At 37.8% G+C, this 24,492-nt stretch overlaps 1 protein-coding gene across 3 annotated transcripts in view; it reads right to left on the reverse strand.

Annotated features, from left to right (window-relative positions):
- Positions 1 to 19,596, reverse strand: part of PKN2 (protein kinase N2) — a 134,788-nt gene extending 115,192 nt beyond the window's left edge. For 2 of the 3 annotated variants that reach the window (XM_027536643.1, XM_027536644.1), the window contains exon 1: positions 19,197 to 19,530. In XM_027536643.1, the coding sequence (XP_027392444.1) occupies positions 19,197 to 19,244 (48 nt within the window). In that variant the 5' untranslated portion in view covers positions 19,245 to 19,530. Of the gene's footprint in view, positions 1 to 19,196 lie in introns of all 3 variants that reach the window. The other variant, XM_027536642.1, reaches the window with a different exon arrangement.
- Positions 19,597 to 24,492: the final 4,896 nt, after the last annotated feature.

Raw genomic sequence — 24,492 nt, forward strand, 5'->3', positions numbered from 1 at the left:
TTTTACACTTGTCAATTCCATGTTGTGTGTATGTTCTTTACACTCAACTGTTTCACTATTTTGTTACTTGCCTAGACAGTGAAGGCATATTACTTGCGACCTCTGCTCTAAACTCTATGGACATTTAAAAATTATTTTTTATTGAGTAATATAAGAAATAATTTTGATCAGTTTTCTAAACTTATAGTGCACTTAAAATCGCATGGCCAGTTTGACACATAATCCTTTCAACATTACAAGTCCTTAAAATAAACTGTTCTTTTTTTAGAAATGAAAAGTTCTGAATAAAAAATTTTCGTATGCTGTCTAGTTGGCAATGCCTAATGACTGCCTTTCAAGGAGAGTCTCTCAAAAACACATCTTAATAATGCAACTTTTGAAACTAATTTTTTAAAAAGTTTCCTTTGAGGACTACTGAAACTAAGAGGTGCTTATTTTAATTTCACAATAATACCAAAATTCATTTGCTTATACTGATAACAATAGCAGACACACAATAGGCATTCCTATTGACTGAATTAATGAATTCTATCCTTGTCTAGATATGAAAAAAATTGCTTTAAGCACATCAGATAAAAATAAAATGTTAATGTTCAAATAGTGAATTGTGCAATTCTGGTTTTATAACTCTTTCCTGAACTCAATGTATATTATTTGTAGGTGTTTTATGGTATCTACATATACAAGATTTAAAAAATTATCTACTTTCCTCAGCTTCAGCCACTTCTCATTATCATACCAGCTCATTAACTGTAACTATAGGAAGCCAAGTTATTCACAGAAAAACAAAGAGTTTCTGTTTTACAAAGAGCTGGAATGTGAACTGGTATCCTTTCTTAGTCCAACTTCAATAATTAAGCCTAAAAAGATACCTATTCCAAAGTTGCTTATTGTCAATATCACTCCATTCTCTTTCCACTAGATCAGAACAAACACTGCCTAATTTTTTGCTCCTTAATATTAGTTCAAACTAAAAACTGTTTTCAAATTAGTGCAATAACAGTTAAAAGTTTTGATATAAAAACAGTCATTTGATAGACTTTGAAAAATGAAATTAGATCAATTTCCCATTTACTTCTGAAAAGAAATATATGAACCATTATTCATAAGAAATGAGGAATTTTATTTTTGACTTACAGTCTTTCAAATAATATACTCAGAATTAATAAAATTTTTAAATTACTATAAAAATGCTAGATTTAAATAAGTTCTCAAGTTCAAGTAATTATTCAGCAATCAAAATAATTTCTAAACATAACCAGTAGGTTAAAAAACTGTTTCATGCATTTAAAAATGTCCTCTGATAAATTTTTAAAAAGTAATCTAAAAAGACAGGTCAACAAACTGGTATTAATGAACACACACAATGCAGAATAATAGAAGGAATGCTAAACACACACACACACACCCTACTTGCCCCCTAGTTTTCTAAAGATGGCATTTGAGACTGTCAGCAAAAAAAGAGAAAAGCTTCATCTAATTTCAATGACAGTAAAAATGCTTAGAATACAGTACAGAATTTCTAGTTAACAATGTTGTATAGCATATTAGAAAGTAGTTAAGAGCAGATCTTATGAAAGTTCTTATAAGAAAAATGTGTAACTATGTGTGATAGTGATGTTAACTGATTTATTATGATAATCATTTAGCAACATATACTGTATCAAATCATTAATGTTGTATACCTAAAACTATTACACTGTTATATAGCAATTATATCTTGATAAAAAACACAATTAAAAATTTTAAACATAAAATTTCTAGGATAAAGCTGTTTTAAGATTTCAACATGAAGAAAAACTGGAAAAATTACTACTAATCATCATATGCTGTCTTCTACACCTGAGACCAACTAAACTCCAACTCTTAAAAGAGAACACAACACATATTGTCCTAAGAGAATGATGGACACAAAACAGCATTTTAAACGCAATCTATTTTTCTGAAAATCTCTGATATATATAAATATATATGACACTTTATACATTTTTAATGTATTAAACTCCTAAGACATTATTTACTTCCCTTGAAAACCAATTTACTTAACATTCATTCAGTACAAAGTACTTTAACACCTCCCCATCAGTGTGAACCAAAACCTCGACTCACTATAAAAAAAAAACACAAAAGAACACTATTTTTAAACAGACGTAATTATTTTCTAAGCAAAACGAAAACATTTCTTTATTCAAATACAAATAAAAATATTTCCATAATCCACAAGAGACTTTTCTGTTTTCCTTAATTTAAAAATATTAAAATAGGCCTATGCATTCATTATATAGTACTATTCCACAGAATTTTCTGTGATGATTAAAATGTTCTTTATATCAATGCTTTCCTAAGGCAGTCACTAGCCACATATGGCTACTGAGTACTTAAAATGTAGCTAATGCAACTGAAGAATTAAATTTTAATTTTAATTAATTTGTTTTAATAGCCACATATGACTAGTGGCTACTGTACTGAACAGTTACAGCCTATCAAATGATCACAACTAGGTATAATACCTCAGTGTAATACATATGAAGAGAAAAGCATTAAAGTAAGCAACCCAAGTGTCCGTTAATGGGTGAATAAACAAAATATGGTATATACATACAACAGAATACTATTCACGCTTAAAAAGGAAGGAAATTCATGCTACAACAAAGATGAACCTTGAGGACATTATGTGAAGTGAAATAAGCCAACCACAGAAAGATATACACTGCATAATTCCATTGATATGTCAAATTCATAAAGACAGAAAGTAGAACAGTTTTTGCCAGGACTTGAAGAAAGATGGTAATGAGAAGTTAGTGCTGAATGGTTGCACAATGTCAGTTTTCTAAGGTGAGAAGAGCTCCACAGATGGATGGTGGTGACAGCTGCCCAACACAGTGGATATACTTAATGCCACCGAACTTAAGGCACACAAGAATTATTAAGATGGCAAATGTCATGTACATTTCACCACAATCAAAAAACTTTTTAAAAGCATCATAATCTGACCAAATAAGTACTTCTGATAAAATAGCTAACTGGAAATCTAAAGTCACCAAAAAAGGGAATACCGTGCTTCCTACACATGAAAACATCAGATCTGCTGAGAAAAAGCTATAGTAAGCCCATAAGGAATAAAGGTGTATTAGATTAACCCACTAGAGCCAAGAGCTGAGCATTCTACTTCCTCAGGATGTAGCTGGACAGAGAGTATTGTCTCTTTTAAGAAGGCACAAGGCTAGACAAAGTAAAGTCAAAGCTGAGTTGTAAAGTACTGTCTGTTTTGTTGTTTGGTTTAATTTGGTTTTAGGCCCTGGCAATAGAGCTGGCCTTGGGCGAGTCACATAATGAGCAACAAGAAAAACAAAACAGAAATACATTCAGTTAACTGTACAGTTATTTTTAACTTTCTTAGAAGATAACATGAATTCTATTTTAGTAAAAGGGCATAATAAAAGTACAGCTCTCAGGTTGTAAAGAGCCTAGCAGGGAAAAACTAGGGTAGAGATGAGAATACTACCACTAATGAGAAATTGCTTAAGTGCAAGATAGGAGGATAAAATTAATGTAGATAACAAAAACAAACAGATCATCTTTTTTCTCACACATCTATTTGAATGTATTTAGGCCCAAATGCTCCAATCACTAGAAATATTAAACCATCACAACAAAATATTTTAGGAAAGTTATTAGATGCTTGAGCATCCACTTGAGTGGAAAAGGGTATATAAAATGAAGCTTGTATAAAAATTTTAAAAACTTTTATATTTAAAGCAGTTTGTTACTATATTTGACCCCACAGTCAAAAACTAGAAAAAAGTACAGACTAAACTTTAACATCACTTATAGGAATAAATATATTATTCCTTTAAATGATATAAAACAAACAAGTATTTTTTCAGTGCACTAATGCATCTCATGCACAATGAAACACTTTGCAGGTTGATATTGTGGGTAACATGACTGGCCCATTTTAACATAATTTACATAATATGATTCAACTTCATTAGTAATAGCTTCTTTAAATGATTTTTAAATTTTGTATAAGTTTTAAATCATGATAAACTCTCCAGAAGTTACATACTACTGCTGCCGGCATCACTACACCTCTACAGTATTTTTATATTACAAAAATTCTACAGAGGACTTTGATACTACCATGAATACTAATAGCTAGTTGGAAACTATATATTACCTTTATAGTTCTGTTCTCTTGAAAAAAAAATGACAAGCATTTTAAAAATAGCTCTAATAATGTTAACCATTTTTAGGTATACTAAAGAAAAAATTACAACTTTAAAAGTTAATGAACTAGAATTGTATAGAAGACTAAAATGAAGGGTAGGAATCAGAAGACAACAGTTCATGTTAAAGCAAGCATTGGCTGAGTAAACATGAACACCTGTAAACTGGGTATAATAATCTCTTCTCATGCCTAACTAAAAGGATTAAGAATCAACTGAAATAATACATATAACAGTGCTCAAAAATGCTTCACAAACATAGACTGATATTGCCATTAGTAATATTACTCATATTTTTTCAATGTTTTCCTCTTTATTTTATATGAGAGAACTTTATAACTAATACTAGTTCCATTTCTATGATTACCATTACAGTATAGTCAAATACAGGCTATTCACCATCTGGCCAACTTCAAAGAAAAGGAAAGGACAGGTCCATTTTTTTAAGATTTAGTTAAGTGCTTTTTTTTTTAGGGATTTGGTAACTAAAATAATTTTACCTTAGATCTGATACTTAAGATTTCTAGTCCTTAAAAGGACAAGCCAAAACTAACTGTAGAATTTTGTACAGTGTTTTATGAGGTTTTAACACAATGAAAACACACACCAGAAAAAAAATTATAGTAAAAAGAACTCTCTTGATGCCGGAGTGCAAAGACAAGGTCTCCAAAGAAATAAAATGAAAAGTCAATTATGCTATCAAATAAGCAACAGACAATTGGACATTTACTATAACTTACACATCAAAGCTCAAGTATATTCAATTAGAGTTGATATTACTTATTAAAATTCAGAAGTCTATTGCCACAAGTCTGTTTTTTCAATGCTGAAATGTACAGGACCATTTTGGAATTTGAACTACATAATCTTAGTTCAAATTTATAAAAAGTCCTCTGGGAAAGGACAAGAATCTGAACTTAAACTGCTTCATGAAATCTCTGAACTGTTTTACTGCTCAATATTTACAATGCATATTTTTTGCATGACAAAGAAACAGATTCTCAAATGAAAGCTTAATCCTAGAAGTTCATCATTTATCTATGATTTCTTTTATTATTCTTACACACCATACTTCAGCATACTGATACTTTAAATTAAGACAATCATGGAAACACATACACCTTTTAGACAGCTATCCACATTATATTCTACATGAAGCAAAAGAGGGAAGAAAAGGGAAAACAACCTATGAAGTATGATCAGTTCTCTAGAGCTTTTATGCCCAACTTCGGTCAGCCTGTCAACCACAAAACTTAAATATTTAAAGAAAAATGAAGTAATCCTAAAATATAAACTTCCAAGGGAAAGATTACTATATACCAGGAACTTTATGTAAATCATTCAAAAAAACACATCAGGGAAATGCACCTCAAAACCACAATGAGATATTACTTAACATCTGTCAGAATGGCTGGCAACAAAAACAACACAAATAACAAAAAGAAAAATACTATATAATATCCCCTATTGCAGAATCTAAAGAAAAAAGATACAAATGAACTTATTTGCCAAACAGAAACAGACTCACAGACTTAGAGAAGGAAATTATAGTTAACAGAGGTGAGGGGTGGGGGTAGGGAGAACTATGCATAGTTTGGGAGTTTCCGATTGACAAGTATATGCTGCTGCTGCTGCTGCTGCTGCTAAGTCGCTTCAGTCGTGTCCGACTCTGTGCGACCCCATAGACAGCAGCCCGTTAGGCTCCTCTGTCCCTGGGATTCTCCAGGCAAGAATACTGGAGTGGGTTGCCATTTCCTTCTCCAACTGACATGTATATACACTGCTGTTATTTAAAATGGATAACCAGCAAGGACCTGCTTGCTGTATAGTACAGGAACTCCCCTCAACATTATGTAACAACCTAACTGGGAAAACAATGTGAAAAGAATAAATACATGTATTATATAACTGAATCACTTTGCTGTACACCTGAAACTAACACAACATTGTTAATCGACTATGCTTCAAGATGAAATAAAAAGTTAAAATAAGCAAACGTTGGTGAGGATATGGAGAAAAGAGGACCCTCCTAAACTCTTGGTAAGAATGTAAATTGATACAGCCACTGCAGAAAACAGTTTTCTCAAATAAACTAAAAATAGAACTACACGGGACCCAGTAATTCTACTCCTGTATATCCAAAAAAACCACAAAAGATTCAAAAAGATACATGAATCCCAATGTTCACAGCAGCATTATTTATATTTGCCAAGATATGGAAGCTATCTAAGCGTCTAAGTGTCCACCCACAGATGAATGGATAAAAGAAATTGTGGTACGTGCACGTGTTACACACACACACACACACACACACACACACACACACACACACACACACAAAGGAATACTACTCAGCCATAAAAAAGAATGAAATTTTATCATCTGTAGCAACATGGATAGACTTGAAGGGTGTTATGCTAAGTGAAATAAGCCAGACACTGTATGGTGTCATTTACGTGTAGAATCTAAAAAATGTAACAAACTAGTGAAAATAACAAAAAAGAAGCAGACTCTGATAGAACAAACTAGTGGTTACCAGTAGGGAGAGGGGTGGAGGTAGGGGAAATACAGTAGTAGGGGATTAAGAGGTACAAAAAGGATACAGTGTACAATACAGGGAATACAGTCAATATTTTATAATAAAAAGCTATGGTTTTTCCAGTAGTCATATATGGATGTGAGAGGTGGACTACAAAGAAAGCTGAGTGCTAAAGAATTGATACTTTTGAACTGTGGTGCTGAAGAAGACTCTTGAGAGTCCCTTGGACTGCAAGGAGATCAAACCAGTCTATCCTAAAGAAAACCAGTCCTGAATATTCATTGAAAGGACTGATGCTGAAGCTGAAACTAAAATACTTTGGCCACCTGATTCGAAGAACTGACTCCTTGGAAAAAGATCCTGATGCTGGGAAATACTGAAGGCAGGAGGAGAAGGGGATGACAGAGGATGAGCTGGTTAGATGGTATCACCGACTCGATGGACATGAGTTTGAACAAGCTCCAGGAGTTGGTGATGGACAGGGAATCTTGGCGTGCTGCAGTCCATGGGGTTGCTAAGAGTCGGACACGATTGAGCGACTGAACTGAACTGATAAATGGAGCATAACCTTTAAAAATTGTGAATCACTATACTGTACACTGTAACTTACATACTGGGTTCCCCAGGTGGCTCACTGGTAAAGAATTTGTCTGCCAAGCAGGAGACATGGGTTCCATCCCCAGGTTGGGAAGATCCCCTAGAGAAGGACATGGCAACCCACTCCAGTATTCTTGCTTGGGAAATCCCATGGACAGAGGAGCCTGCTTCCTCTGTCCTATGGAAATTCTGAATTCCTCAAGAATTTAGGATTACTACGTAATCCCATGGTAATTTAGGATCCCTAAAGTACTATGTACATGCTCAAAGGCTCAGTCATGTTCAACTCTTATGTGACCCCAAGGACTATAGCCTGCCAGCCTCCTCTGTCCAGAGGATCTTCCTGAACCAGGAATTGAACCTGTGGCTCCTGTGACTCCTACTTTGGCAGGTGAATTGTTTACTACTGAGCTACCTGCTAAGTCACTTCAGTTGTGTCCAACTCTGTGCGATCCCATAGACGGCAGCCCACCAGGCTCCCCCGTCCCTGGGATTCTCCAGGCAAGAACACTAGAGTGGGTTGCCATTTCCTTCTCCAATGCATGAAAGTGAAAAGTGAAAGTGAAGTTGATCAGTCATGTCTCACTCTTAGCGACCCCATGGACTGCAGCCTACCAGGCTCCTCCATCCATGGGATTTTCCAGGCAAGAGTACTGGAGTGGGGTGCCACTGCCTTCTCCGACTGAGCCACTTGGGAAGACCAAATTACTACAACTGAAGGTAATAAACTTAAAGTCATATACTGATCAACTGGCTCCACCTAAAGAAAAACAACATAATGCAGTTCTATTCCCTCATAAATACCACAGCAAAAATAGAAGAAAAAAAAACAGTTTAAAGTAATACACTTAAAATTTGGGGACTTTTAGGCAAAAGACTGATATTTATTCAACCTGCCTGCTAAGTCACTTTAGTTGTGTCCAACTCTGTGACCCCGTGGATGGCAGCCCATGAGGCTCCCTCATCCCTGGGATTCTCCAGGCAAGAACACTGGAGTGGGTTGCCATTTCCTTCTCCAATGCATGAAAGTGAAAAGTGAAAGTGAAGTCGCTCAGTCGTGTCCGACTCTTAGCGACCCCATGGACTGCAGCCTACCAGGCTCCTCCGTCCATGGGATTTTCCAGGCAAGAGTACTGGAGTGGGGTGCCATTGCCTTCTCAAACTTTAATAAATAGCTACTGTGTACAAGTTGCTCTGCTCAGGACAAAACAGTAAAGATGAAGACAGCATATATAGTTCTTTTCATCAAAGATTTTAAGCATTCAACACAGGAGAGAAGATGAGGTAGGATACAAACAACTACAGTGGAATACAATGTATGGTAAAAGTCATGAGATAGAAAATAGCCTACTTAAGTTTTGAGAAGACATTATTCATGACTAGGGGAATATAAGGGAAAAAAATTAAAAAGCTGATTTAAACTATGTCCTAAAGAAGCATTCCAGTTGATAAAATGTAACAATATAGACAGAATATAGGTGAGAAAAAATCGCTAATCACAGTATGCCTAAAAAACAGGTTGTCTGCATGAAAAGAGTTAAGAATTAAAAGGTATTTTGAGGCCACAACAATGACAGCTTTCAGTGCTGAGCTAAGAAATTAGGACTATATCTCACAAGCAGTCAGGAGTCCCTGGAAGCTGCAGACAACTTCTCAATCTAGCAGTTGTACACAGTCTAAACAAAAACAGAATGAGACTGAAAAGGTAGAGGTGGAATATTGCAATCCAATCCAAATGATAATCAGAGTCCAAACTTACATAGTGGCAAAGTGATGAATGAATTCACTTTACATAAGTAGAAGAATCAACCGAATAGGCTGAGACAGCAGTCAAGTAAAAGTGACCAGTAGATTTTTTTAGTTTGGTCAACCAGGGAAAGAATGATCACCTTTAGGGATACAGAGAAGTCAGATGTAGTAACTGGTCACAGAATTAGTCACAGACATCATTTATTATGCATTTGTTTATGCAAGCATATATTAACTATTAGCCATATGTCAGGTGCTAGGGACAGAAAATCCAGTAAGATTTAATTCTTGTCCTGAAACTGATACACATATAATTTAACAATTGGATACACATCCAGTTTAACAACTGGATGAGTATTGACACATACTTGCCATATTGGATAATATATTCAGTTACAAGAGTTGCAAAATAGGAAGCAGGCTAATTTGCCAGTGGATCAAAATGCTACATGATCAATCAGTAAATTTACTTATTTATCAAAAAGGTACCTTAAGTTATAAAGTTTTCTTGATTATATGATATACATATATTTATATATTCAACAAATGCATTTTTCTTAGTGGAATTTTAAGGAGTGCTCAATTTGTCAAAAAGTTTTTCAGGCAGACCATCAATAAATTTATCTAAAATAAAGATTAATTTTTTCATCAAAAGATACCACAGAAATGATAAGAACTGTATTTAGTATTCTAGATCTGTAAATACCAATAAATCCTGCAAGAGAAGACTATTTTCTATTTATATTCAATATTAAATCTGATCAACTACAGCACTTTATTGACAAGCTATGCATATAACTGAATAACCAATTCAGGAAAATGTAAATCAAGACCTAAATCAAGACCATAATAAGATCGCATTTTTCACTTTCCTCATCTGCAAAACATTAAGACAATACCAAATGTCAGAGAAGATGGATAAGCAAAGGATCTTTTATCTATTATATGCTGACATGAATATAAATTGGCACCACCACACTGGAAGCTGGGCATTACCATGTGAAGTAACAATTCTACATGCTGCTGCTGCTGCTGCTAAGTCACTTCAGTCGTGTCCAACTCTGTGCGACCCCATAGACGGCAGACCACCAGGCTCCCCCGTCCCTGGGATTCTCCAGACAAGAACACTGGAGTGGGTTGCCATTTCCTTCTCCAATGCGTGAAAGTGAAAAGTGGAAGTGAAGTCGCACAGTCGTGTACAACTCTTCGAGACCCCATGGACTTCAGCCTACCAGGCTCCTCCGTCCATGGGATTTTCCAAGCAAGAGTACTGGAGTGGGATGCCATTGCCTTCTCTGACAATTTCTACATGTTGGTGTATAATTAATAGAAATTCATATATATGCAAGAAGAAAATATGCACAGAACATTCATCATTGTTCACAATTACAAAAACCATAAAATAAACACCCAATAAGGAAAAATCAGTGGATAACTATCCAAATATCCCATAAGGGGAGAGCTGAATATTTTACTCATTGAAATGTTACACAGCAAATACAATATGGTTAAATCAGCAATATAAGTGAAAAATCAAGTTTGGAGAGACCATAAACAACTCAATAAGAGATACAACTTTTAGCCTTCAGAATGGGAGAAAATAATAGCAAATGAAGCAACTGACAAACAACTAATCTCAAAAATATACAAGCAACTCCTCCAGCTCAATTCCAGAAAAATAAATGACCCAATCAAAAAATGGGCCAAAGAACTAAATAGACATTTCTCCAAAGAAGACATACAGATGGCTAACAAACACATGAAAAGATGTTCAACATCACTCATTATCAGAGAAATGCAAATCAAGACCACTATGAGGTACCATTTCACACCAGTCAGAATGGCTGTGATCCAAAAGTCTACAAATAATAAATGTTGGAGAGGGTATGGAGGAAAGGGAACCCTCTTACACTGTTGGTGGGAATGCAGACTAGTACAGCCACTATGGAGAACAGTGTGGAGATTCCTTAAAAAACTGGAAATAGAACTGCCTTATGATCCAGCAATCCCACTGCTGGGCATACATACTGAGGAAACCAGAAGGGAAAGAGACATGTGTACCCCAATGTTCATCGCAGCACTGTTTATAATAGCCAGGACATGGAAGCAACCTAGATGTCCATCAGCAGATGAATGGATAAGAAAGCTGTGGTACATATACACAATGGAGTATTACTCAGCCATTAAAAAGAATACATTTGAATCAGTTCTAATGAGGTGGATGAAACTGGAGCCTATTATACAGAGTGAAGTAAGCCAGAAGGAAAAACACCAATAAGTATACTAACGCATATATATGGAATTCAGAAAGATGATAACAATAACCCTGTGTACGAGACAGCAAAAGTGACGCTGATGTATGGAACAGTCTTATGGACTCTGTGGGAGAGGGAGAGGGTGGGGAGATTTGGGAGAATGGCATTGAAACGTGTAAAATATCATGTATGAAATGAGATGCCAGTCCAGGTTCGATGCACGATACTGGTTCCTTGGGGCTAGTGCACTGGGACGACCCAGAGGGAGGGTATGGGGAGGGAGGAGGGAGGAGGGTTCAGGATGGGGAACACATGTATACCTATGGCGGATTCATTTTGATATTTGGCAAAACTAATTATGTAAAGTTTAAAAATAAAATAAAATTAAAAAAAAAAAAAGAGATACAACTTTTAGAATTATATGTCCAAGAAAACTGAATTCAAAGAAAGAGAATGAACACAGAACTCAACATGATGGTTACTCTGGATGACAAGAAAGTGGAGGTAGGGGAATGGAATAAAGAAAAGCCATGTGTAGGTTAAGATCCTAGCTTTGTGGGGGAGTTAGGGAGTGTGTAGTGATTCCTGGGTGTTTATTACAATATATATAGATGGATAATGATTAATCCAAACCAGTGTACCTAAGGTTTAATAAAAAGAAAAATAAAATCTGAAAATTTAATGAAATTTGTTCAATGAAAATTCTGAAACAGACAAAAGAAGCACCTCCTTAGAGAATTACTTCACAAAAAACTATAGCAAAGGGAAAACAATATGATTAATTGTAAAATACATAATTTCAGCACACATATTAGGTTATAAGTATATTTTCTGCAATCTAAAATAAATTCTTAATTCTATAATAACAACATTCCAATAAATTAAGATGTCTGTAAGCCAGAGCAGTAAAGCTTCAACCAGTTATAAAAACTAAACATTGCCATTTCCTAAAATAGACAAATTCTTATAATAATGGTATATATTATGTAATTCTTATCTATCAGTTCATCTCTATAACATGACATCAACATTTAGATGTTGATGTCTAAATGATGTTACCTTCAGATGTTACCTTCGGATCTAAGGTATTTATTATCATCATCAAATACACTCCTCAGGCTTTCCTGTTCTTCATTTTTAACAGATAATAGTTATGTATATACTGTTAGAAAACTTTAAGGTTTCTGAGATTGTGAAAAACTAAATGTGACGAGATAGCTTCAAGTAAGATTTCATTAGATTAAAATTAAGGGAATCTAGACATGTATCAAAATAAATGTTCTCTATTTCTGCTTTTCTAAGACATTAGAAGCTTACTTTTCCATTAGTATATTTTTTTCCAGTCAAGATTTTACATATCTTTTTAAAGCTTTTAACTAGTTTTAACTTTCTTTGTTGCCAAGTTTGAACTCTGCTGTATATAACCATATTAAATGTCACATGATTTTGTCATACTCTAGAGTAAGATGGGTATCTGAAAAACAGTAGACACTTGACAATTGTTTAACATAGAACACAATACTAGAAAATGACACAAAATTAACTACTCTATTCACACATCATATATGCGTCTGGAAGTAACATTATTTTAAGTGATATTCATCTCTACAAACTACCACTCCACTCTTCCCATTTGTTTAAAAATAGACACAGAGGAACTACATGATAAGAGACATGAAAATTTACTGTTGCCAAATTTAAAAATCAGAAAGGAGAGCCCAAGGAATCAGATGCAAAGCCCTGGGGCCAACAGAAAACACCTGGAAAAGGCCCTTCAGTTCAGTTCAGTTCAGTCACTCAGTCTTGTCTGACTCTTTGCGACCCCATGAATTGCAGCATGCCAGGCAACGGCACCCCACTCCAGTACTCTTGCCTGGAAAATCCCATGGATGGAGGAGCCTGGTAGGCTGCAGTCCATGGGGTCACTAAGAGTCGGACACGACTGAGCGACTTCACTTTCACTTTTCACTTTCATGCATTGGAGAAGGAAATGGCAACCCACTCCAGTGTTCTTGTCTGGAGAATCCCAGGGACAGGGGAGCCTGGTGGGCTGCCGTCTATGGGGTCGCACAGAGTCGGACACGACTGACACGACTTAGCAGCAGTAGCAGCACCAGGCCTCCCTGTCCATACCTTTCCTACTCAACACTGGTAACAGGACTTCCCTGGTGACTCTGTGGATAAGAATCCATCTGCCAATGAAGGGGATGTGGGTTGGATCCCTAGTCTGTGAAGATCCCACATGGTGTGGAGCGACTAAGCCCATGCACCACAACTACTGAGCCCACGTGCTACAACTACTGAAGCCTGTGCACCTGGAGTCTGTGCTCCACACACCACAACGCCTCCACTGGCGGCAACTAGAGAAAGCTCTTGCAAAGCAATGAAGACCCAGCGCAGCCAAAAACAAATAGATAAAAACTTAAAATAATTTTAAAATATATATTGATCATTTGTGAATAGTAGGAGCTGTAAGGAGACTAGAACTAATCTCTATTGTACTAATTAGAGACAATAAGAAAACATGACCATTTTAGAGCTATCATTTTATAATACTAGTTTCAGCCCAAAGACTTACTCAAAATCAAAATATTTTGAGACAAAAACAGTCAATAAAACTAGTTAGATCCATTTATCAAGAACTAGTGGCAACTTTTAACTTATAGTTATTTCTGTCTTAAAACTCTATGAACCTCATTTCTCTGTAAATTTCTAGTAAGTAATATAGGATATCGGAGAAGGCAATGGCACCCCACTCCAGTACTCTTGCTTGGAAAATCCCATGGACAGAGGAGCCTGGTAGGCTGCAGTCTATGGGGTCCCTAAGAGTGAGACACAACTGAGCGACTTCACTTTCACTTTTCACTTTCATGAATTGGAAAAGGAAATGGCAACCCACTCCAGTGTTCTTGCCTGGAGAATCCCAGGGACAGGGGAGCCTGGTGGGCTGCCGTCTCTGGGGTTGCACACGGTCAGACACAACTGAAGCAACTTAGCAGCAGCAGTAGCAGCAGCAATATAGGATATAGAAGGAAGAAAAAATAACAAATCAGTATGTTGTATACCTTAAAATTACACATTGTATGTCAAATATCTCTCCCTCTTTTTTTTTTTAATAAAAGCGAAGAAAAAGAGGAAATGAACTCAAATGCCCTGGGACTCATACGTTCGGAAAGTTTGTCAGTTAACTGACTGATAGAACTATGAGACTATGAACACATTTTATTTTCTTTGTGCTTTTCTGCATTTTCCTGATTTTCTAGAATAAACCTGTATTACATCCAGTTCAGTTCAGTCGTTCAGTCTTGTCCGACTCTTTGCAACCCCATGAATCGCAGCACGCCAGGCCTCCCTGTCCATCAACCAACTCCCGGAGTTCACTCAGACTCACATCCACTGAGTCAGTGATGCCATCCAGTCATTGATAACTTGAAAAAAGCTGTGAAACTTGTCTTACCCATGTGCCTACATTCTCATACTACATTCCTGCAACTCACACTGACGTCTTAATCCTCACAAAACAGACACTGTCTACTTTTCAGTATCACTGCAAAATAGATGTCACCTCCTAACTTCCCATCAAATGGGTAAAATTCCCTGGTAGCTCAGACGGTAAAGCACCTGCCTACAATGCGGGAGACCCGGGTTCGATCCCTGGGTGGGAAGATCCCCTGGAGAAGTAAATGGCACCCCACTCCAGTATTCTTGCCTGGAAAATCCCATTGACTGAGGAGCCTGGTAGGCTACAGTCCATGGGGTCGCAGAGAGTCAGACACAACTGAGCGACTTCACTTCACTTCACATGTAGATTTAACATAACTAGTGCAGAAATCCTTTTGAACTTTTAAAGGGAATATTCTGGGGACAAGGGATTAGCTATGTAAACTAAAGAAAACTAAGTAATCATAAACAACTTCTAACAGTCAAGACATCCTAGGTGACAAACTGAACCTTTGAATCAATGTACTGAGTACTTACTCAGTGTTAAATGCATAGCCTGGTTACATAGCTTAAATTTTTAAAGCAAAGTTTATCTTATGGATAGTCTACAGAGAACTATGAAATCTTTTGGAAAGTTTTGAGCAAACGTTTAACAACTTTCATCAGAAACAGTAATTGTTAAATGAAGAAAACCTGAAAAAAAGGTTATTTGTACTGTTATTCTTTATAGAATGCTACACCTTATTTGCAGTAATAAAGTACTGTTAAATGACCTAACTAAATGTGGAAATCACTTTTCCTTGTTATAGAGGAACCTAATAAAGAGAAGTTTAAATTAAAGTTAGCTTTGTTTAACTATATTCTGGGCCAATTTTTAGAAAGTTCACATATTTACAACATCAGAATACAAAACATTTATTGATGGGTCCACATATTACAAATGGTATAGTGGGAAAGATATAAATCCAAACTCAAACTCAAGACTTACAGTGTGAACATGAATGACTTACTATTTCTGAACTTAAGTTTCCTGATCTGTAAAATGGAAATAACAACATTAACTTTACTGGATGGTTTTCAAGATTATATAAAGTACACAGGGTACCAAGTACATTGTTTGACATAGTGCAGATAATCAAGAAATGTTTTTGTACTTTCCTGTAGAAAGTGAAAGCCATATCCTGTCATCTTTATGCCCTCTGATATACCTTTGGTAGCTACTCAATAAATGTTTCTTGAAATGAATCCCTGTAATTTAAGACTAATTAACTCAACCTTCCACTTAAGCAAGTCACCTCTACCTAAACAAATTCTGCTGAGAAGGGAACTTAAGATTCCCAACACTTTATTAACCATTCTGATGAAGATGAATTTCCAATAATCAACCAGGTAATTTTATTAGTATGCTACTCAATATTTGAGTCTGCACTCTACAAAATTACTGTCATAGCCAACATTTTCATTTTGAGATTCTTTATATAGTTTTCATTCAGTTTTTGTGGTATTAAACTTTAATTTCTTTGGCTTTACAAAAGTATCTCACTAATTTTCCCACTACACTTCAAATAAAAAACAAGAGAACAGGACATAGTTAATTATAAGAGATAATTAGAAATTACCAACCAAGTTTATATTTTTTAACAGCCTATTTTTGTTTTTACCACAGCAAATATTCTTCCTTACACATTAAAGCCTCCAGCCATCAAAGTTTGTGTATACTTTACTAATGATTCCTTGCTGAATAAGCCTCCTAAATGACTAACAAGAATGAGGAACATTACATTATACAAAAATATTACAGTAATTAATAAGACTGGTTTCAGGTTTTCTTTGTCTTTTCATAACCAAAAGTTATTGGTTTCATCTCAAGTAGTAAAGTATTTCAAATTCCATAATATAATTTGAAAAATAAATTTTTAAAAGTTGGATATACAATATTTCTAAATAAATATCAATTTCATTAAAAGAGGCTGTAACATGCAACTTTCAGTGAGATAAGGGAAAGTAACAGTTTTCAACTAAACAATTTAAAATTTTGCTATACAAATTACTATTCAAATACTTAAAATCTTTACAGCAGAAAAGCATTAAGAATCTCACATTAAACAACTTTTCAATTTAAATAAATTCAAACAACTTAGACGGTTTTTAAAAACTGGTTCTCCAAACAAGTTTGATAAATACTTGGTTACTATATTCTAGTTTCATAACCCAATGAAATAATAGAATGTCTGAACAGATGCATAATACTTGTGAAGCAAATTTTATCATGGTTTATTTGAGTGCTGATATAAATACTATTCTCAATTATTTTAATAAACATGATAAAGTTCAAATGCAATAACCTTTATTAGAACTAAGAGTCAAGTATACCAAGAAAAATGCCCTGGATATACATGACAGCCTATCAGTAACACTTAATAAAAACTATGCTTTTTCTGGAGGGAGTTATATTTTAGTTTATTTAAAAGTTTAGCTTTAGATTGGATGTTCCCCTAGTTTGGTCCCATTTTTAAAATACTCATGTTTAAATATTTCTATTTATTTAACATGCTTCCTTGTTACTGTAAAAACCGGTCTTATCAAAAGTTCCTAAATCTTATATTTTAATACAGATGAAAATATATTTTCACATTCAGTGCTAAAGTAAGAATCTTTTATGTCAACTCTCTATAAATACAAATAAGGATACCAAATACTTTATGATTCTGAAGCCACTCTACTCAAAGAAAATTCTCTTGTCATTTCCAAGGTTTTTTTCAGTCATTAGTATGCTTTTCATATTTCAAGGCTAGATAATGGAAAGCGTTTCCAATGTGCCTCAAATTTCACTTCAAAAGCTCATGTAAAGTAATAAAACAAATTCCATTCATTTAGCAAACTGGTATGTTGTAAGACCTCCTTAGAAAAAGCTAAGAGTAATTAGAACACTATACAGCAACATGTTCAGTAATATGAAATTCAGCTGTGCGTTTCTAAAGGATTCCAAATTCACAAACGTGCATTGATACACCTTACTGAAATTTCTATTTTTTATGGAGGAAATATCAAGTATTACAACAGTGCCGTCAAGCTTACATCTAAATGCACAATAAACCAACTAATACAGGATTTTACCGAAAAATATATTTAAACAGCAAAAAATGTAGAAGCAACTGAATTTTGAAATCAAGAATCAATCCTTCAGGGTGCCTAGATTAAGCCTTCTCAAAAAAATTAACTGCCCAGCACATACACAAAACATCAATGTAAGTGGGCTATTTTTTTCTTCTCTTAATTTCCATCTCAATCTTCAAGTAGCTAGAAAACGACTATATTTAAACAAACCAAAATAAGTTTAAGTCAGAGAACAAGCATGAAACTTTAATCCAGATGTAAACATCTCTGGTACACTCCAAAGTAAAAAAATAAACTCTACAAGGTAGCGCACATCATAGAGATCTAAAAACAAAAATCATGCCTACATCATCAAATATTTAGCTGGAAAATGGAAAGAATAATATTGCTACTTAACGTGGACTTAACTAATTAAGCTATCTATTTTGTTCTCGTCTTCTGCAAGCATGTGGTGCCCAACATTTTCCCTGAGTCGACTGCTTTGCCCTTTGTAAACAACTTCTGTAGCTCTTTTTCTGGTATTCAAACAGGAGGGAAAATGAAAGCCTGAAAAGCATCAGCATCTGGGCTTCCGGATCTGAGCAGGGGAGTAGTTGAGAAGGGGACCTGTATCTATTCGTTTAACAACAACAAAAAAAAAGAGTAGCCCGCAAGATAAAAGAAAAAAAAAATCTAGTCACCTGAAGAGGGCTGGTGAAGTGAAGCAAGCATTTGGTGAGATACTTCCCCCCCTCCCCCCCTTTTTTTTTTTTTCCCCTTAAAAAAAGAAAGAAAAAAAAACTTGTCTGGGGGCTGGAAGTTATGGGGGCGCTCTTTGTGCGGAGTCGGAGGGGAAGGGGAGGGACGAGAAAACAGCTTGGGAGTCATTCAAAGGAGTTTAAGGAGCGGTGTTCTAGGGAAAGGCGGGGCGGGGCCCCGCCAAGAGGAGGGAGGGGGCGCCAGGGGTGTCCGCGGGCGGCTCTGACACTAAGAAGGGGGCAGCGGGCTGGCCGCCCCCGCACCGAGTGAGAGCGGAATTCGGCCGCAAGATGGGGTCCCTCTGGTGGGTAGAGTCAAATTAAAGCGGTGGCAGGCCAGGGCTCCAGCGGGGCCAGAGGCTCTGGCTTCAGAAGGAAGCGGCTCCCGAGTGACATCCCAGAGTTTCCGCACTTGGCGGGCTAGGGGCGCGGCGGCCACACGGCTCCCCACGGCCCCCTACCCGGAGCCAGACCCTCCCCCTCCCTCCCTCTCTCCTCCGCCACCGCCTCGCGCCCGGGCCGCGGCCCTTACCTGCAGTTCGGTGAGCAGAATTTCCCCCCGTTCGGGATTGGACGCCATTGCGATCCGCTCTGAACTCCGCACCTGGACGCAGCCGCTGCCGGCGAAGGGAGAAGGCGGGACGGGATCCGGGGTGGGGGGTGAGGAGTGGGGAGAGAAAGAAAAAACCTAGGGATTCATGGAGGCGCAGCCCCCGCTGGAGGCGCGGCTTAGGTTCATGGAGAGCGGCGGGGAGCGAGGGTACTAGTAGCGGGCTCCCCCTCGCCGCCCGCCGCCGCCGCCGCTCGCCCGCCCGTCTGCGCCGGACTCCCTTGCTCAGTCGCTGCCTCTGGGCGACACCAGGAGCCGCCTTAAACCTCTCGGTGCAGGGCGGTGCGGCCGCGGCGGCAGCTCCTCCTGTCGCACCATTTGGCTGTCACCTCGTCGCAAAAGCGGCCTCACTTGGCGGCAGGCAGGTCACGTGACGGCCACGGCCACCGCCTCCCGCCGGGCTGGGAAGGTGGGGCGTAGGGACCCCAAGGGCGGGATGGCTTTCGACACGACTCCGCGGCGGGGACTGCCATTGGACCCCGTCGGGGTGAAAAGGAGGAGAACGGCTTGGGCTCGCGTCTCCTGGGAGGCGGGAAATGGAAGAAGAAAACACACGCCCGCTTTCCTGCTGCGTTTAACGGCCCTGCCGAGAACGCTGGAAGTCGGGAGCCTACTCCTTTTCTTTTCGCCAGGCCCCTTTCTCTTTTCTAGCCCAAGTTTAGGCCTAACGCAAAGGGACCCCTTTCTAACCTCCACAACGCCAAAAGTTTCGAGACTCAAACCTTACAGATTAGTCCGCAGCCCAAGCGATTAATTCGTGCGTTTTGCTCTCTCTCCTGCTTTGCGCCGCTCCGCGACCAGTAAGGTGCTCAGCTGGTGAAACTTGGGCGTGGTCTGTACATTTCAAGACGTGTTAGCGGCTCTCGACCTTTGGCAACTTTTAATGCACGGTGTTTTAAAGATATCATTTCCTAAGCAATGCACTATGGTATATGTATGTATGTGTGTGTGTGTGTGCTCACTCGTGTCGGACTCTTTGCAATCCCATGGACCCGTCGCCCGCCAGGCTCCTGTGTCCTTGGAATTTTCCAGGCAAGAATGTTGGAGGGTGTTGCCTTTTCCTCCTCCAAGGGATCTTCCCAATCCAGGGATCGAACCCGTCTCTCTTGAGTCTCTTGCGTTGGCAGACCGATTACCGCTAGCACTATGGTTTGGACTGTAGCATTCCGCTGAACTTAGAATTTAATTAGGTAGTTTTTTGAATTGTTTAACTGAATCTAAAGTGAAGGAGGTGGGACGGTTTTACCCTCATGAATGGGGAAAAGCCAGCTTTCCCTGGTGTAGTAAACATCCAAGCTAACCTGTCTGTTAGTAACCTAGAGTTAGATAGTCTTAAGTTTGGGTTCAAGAAATGACACTGTAAAATCTCCGACCCTTAGCTTTTGTCTGAGTAGTGAATGGATATTCTAGGCAACTGGGTGACTTATTATATGAGACTGAGACACCTTGGCTTTGTTAAAAGCTATTTAAGGAAAGTGATAGCGATTGTTTAGTTAGCTAGCTACTTGACGGATGGTTTCATGAGCATACTTTTTAAGTATGCTGTCCTGAACTTTTATTGCTGCATGTAAGATCTGTTGGGCTGATGCTAGGGCTTAAGTTTATCTTTTTGTCTTCTAAAGTCTAATGCATTTGTTTTACAAACATTTGTTGAAGGCTTAGTGTTCTTTGATGTTTTCTGAACTCCACGTGATAAAGATTTTTTCTGATAAGTATTTCATACGTTTAAAAACTGATCATATGTTTAATACATTGGGCTTTCCAGGTGGCTCAGTGGTAAAGAATTCGCCAAAATCTGCCTGCCAAGCAAGAAATGTGGGTTTGATCCCTGGGTGGGAAGGAGCTCTTAAGAGAAGGAAATGGCAACCCATGCCAGTATTCTTGCCTGGGAAATCCTTTGGAGAGAGGATCCTGGCAGGCTACGGTCCATGGGCTCTCAAAGGCTTGGACACTACTTAGCAACTAAACAGTAACAACATGTTTAGTACGTTGATTGGTTGAAAATGATAATTAAAATATATCAAATACTTGGAAAAGCCAGAACGAATGTCCTCCCTGTAAGCCAGACAGTGTTCTAGACCCTGGAGCTACAGCTAGGATTAAGAAAGTCTTTGTCCCCAAAGTGACTGAGTCCTTTGGAGAAACCAACTTGTATCCAAAACTGTAATGCAATTTTATATGGCAATTGTGAAATGTTGGGGTCCCACCAAATTCAGATATATGTGTATGTATGTATATATACATATACATATATGTCAAATTCCTCTGTTCATGGGATTTTCTAGGCAAGAATACTGGAGTGGGCTGCCATTTCCTTTCTTCCCAACCCAGGGATTGAACCCGTGTCTCCTGCACGTTTCCTGCGTTGCAGGCAGATTCTTTACCAGTGAGCCACCACGAGGCCTGAGTTTATGCTAAAGTTTTGCCAAAAGAATGCACTGGTCATGACAAACACCCTCTTCCAACAATACAAGAGAAGACTCTAGACATGGACATCACCAGATGGTCAACACTGAAATCAGATTGATTATATTCTTTGCAGCCAAGGTGGAGAAGCTCTATACAGTCAGCAAAAACAAGACCAGGTGCTGACTGTGGCTCAGATCATGAACTCCTTATTGCAAATTGAGACTTAAACTGAAGAAAGTAGGGAAAATCACTAGACCATTCAGGTATGACCTAAATCAAATCCCTTATAATTATACAGTGGAAGCGACAGACAGATTCAACAGATTAGATCTGATAGACGGAGTGCCTGAAGAACTATGGATGGAGGTTTGTGACATTGTTCGGGAGGCAGTGATCAAGACCATCCCCAAGAAAAAGAAAGGCAAAATGGTTGTCTGACGAGGCCTTAAAAATAGCTGAGTAAAGAGAAACGAAAGGCAAAGGAGAAAAGGAAAGATATACCCATGTGAATGCAGAGTTCCAAAAAATAGCAAGGAGAGATAAGAAAGCCTTCCTCAGTGATCAATGCAAAGAAATAGAGGAAAACAATAGAACAGGAAAGACTAGAGATCTCTTCAAGAAAAAAGGACAGAAATGGTATGGATCTAACAGAAGCAGAAGATATTAAGAAGACGTGGCAAGAATACACAGAAGAACTATACGAAAAAGATCTTCACCACCCAGATAATCATGATGGGGTGATCACTTACCTACAGCCAGACATCCTGGAATGTAAAGTCAAGTGGGTCTTAGGAAGTATCACTATGAACAAAACTAGTGGAGGTAGGTGATGGAATTCCAATTGAGCTATTTCAAATTCTAAAAGATGATTCTGTGAAAGTGTTACATTCAGTATGCCAGCAAATCTGGAAAACTCAGCAGTGGCCACAGGACTGGAAAAGGTCAGTTTTCATTCCATCCCAAAGAAAGTCAATGCGGAAGAATGTTCAAACTACTGCACAATTGCACTCATCTCACACACTAGTAAAGTGATGCTCAAAATTCTCCAAGCCAGGCTTCAACAGTACTGTGAACTGTGAACTTCCAGATGTTCAAGCTCTTTTTAGAAAAGGCAGAGGAACCAGAGATCACATTGCCAACGTCCATTGGATCATTGGAAAAGCAAGAGAATTCCAGAAAAACATATATTTCTGCTTTATTAACTATGCCAAAGCCTTTGACTGTGTGGATCACAACAAACTGTGGAAAATTCTTCAAGAGATGGGAATAACAGACCACCTGACCTGCCTCCTGAGAAATCTGTATGCAGGTCAAGAAGCAACAGTTAGTACTGGACATGAAACAACACACTGGTTCCAAATCAGGAAAGGAGTACATCAAGGCTGTATGTTGTCACCCTGCTTATTTAACTTATATGCAAATTACATCATGCGAAGTGCCGGGCTGGATGAAGCACAAGCTGGAATCAAGATTGCTGGGAGAAGTATCAATAACCTCAGATATGCAGATGACACCACCCTTATGGCAGAAAGTGAAGAGGTACTAAAGAGCCTCTTGAGGAAGGTGAAAGAGGAGAGTGAAAAAGTTGTCTTAAAACTCAACATTCAGAAATCATGGCATCCAGTCCAGTTACTTCATGGCAAATAGATGGTGAAATAATGGAAACAGAGACTTTATTTTGGGGGGCTCCAAAATCACTGCAGATGGTGACTGCACCCATGAAATTAAGACACTTACTCCTTGGAAGAAAAGCTATGACCAACCTAGACTGCATACTGAAAAGCAGAGACATTACTTTGCCAACAAAGGTCCATCTAGGCAAAGCTATGGTTTCTCCAGTAGTCACGTATGGATGTGAGAGTTGGATTATGAAGAAAACTGAGTGCCAAACGATTGATGCTTTTGAACTGTGATGTTGGAGAAGACTCTTGAGAGTCCCTTGGACTGCAAGGAGATCCAACCAGTCCATCCTAAAGGAAACCAGTCCTGAATATTGGAAGGATTGATGCTGAATCTCCAATACTTTGGCTACCTGATGTGAAGAATTGACTCATTTGAAAAGACCCTGGTGCTGGGAAAGATTGAAGGCAGAAGGAGAAGGGGATGACAGAGGATGAGATGGTTGGTTGGCATCACTTTCACAATGGACATGTGTTTTAGTCAGCTCCGGGAGTTGGTGATGGACAGGGAGGCCTGGCGTTCTGCAGTCCATGGGGTCACAAAGAATCGGACACGACTGAGCGACTGAACTGAACATATATATATATAGTCTGTGTGTAGTAAACATATATCAACTAACTTTAAGTGTACAGTTCAATGGCATCAAATGCATGAGATATATTTTGCTTGTTTTTCTTTTGCCTTTTTTCAGAATGGATTTAAGATGGCTGACACACATAGCAAGTGCTTAATAATGATGTAATTTTAAAATACCTATGTAAGGAGTTAGATAGCCAATGAGCATTCTTTTTAAAAATAAACAGATATAAAAGTGTTCACCTATTAGTACTGTGGAATTTTAAAACTAGAAGAGACTTAAAATGTTGAGTCCAATTCTTATTATAGGTAGAAGAAAATAAGCCATAATTTACTTAACTAATTAGCATGGAAACATTATTAGTGGCAGAGATGGAAATTGGAATCTTAGTCTCCTAATTGCCAATTCTGTGCTTGTTTAAACCTACAGCATGCTGCTATAAGTACTTTAAAAGAGATTCCTCATTTAAATTGAACTCAAAACATAATCTCTCTAATATTTTTTACCAAAGAAAAAGACTTCAAACTTTACATGTTTCCAATGCTAAATCAA

The sequence above is a fragment of the Bos indicus x Bos taurus genome, chromosome 3 (assembly GCF_003369695.1).
Source record: "Bos indicus x Bos taurus breed Angus x Brahman F1 hybrid chromosome 3, Bos_hybrid_MaternalHap_v2.0, whole genome shotgun sequence".
NCBI lineage: Eukaryota > Metazoa > Chordata > Mammalia > Artiodactyla > Bovidae > Bos > Bos indicus x Bos taurus.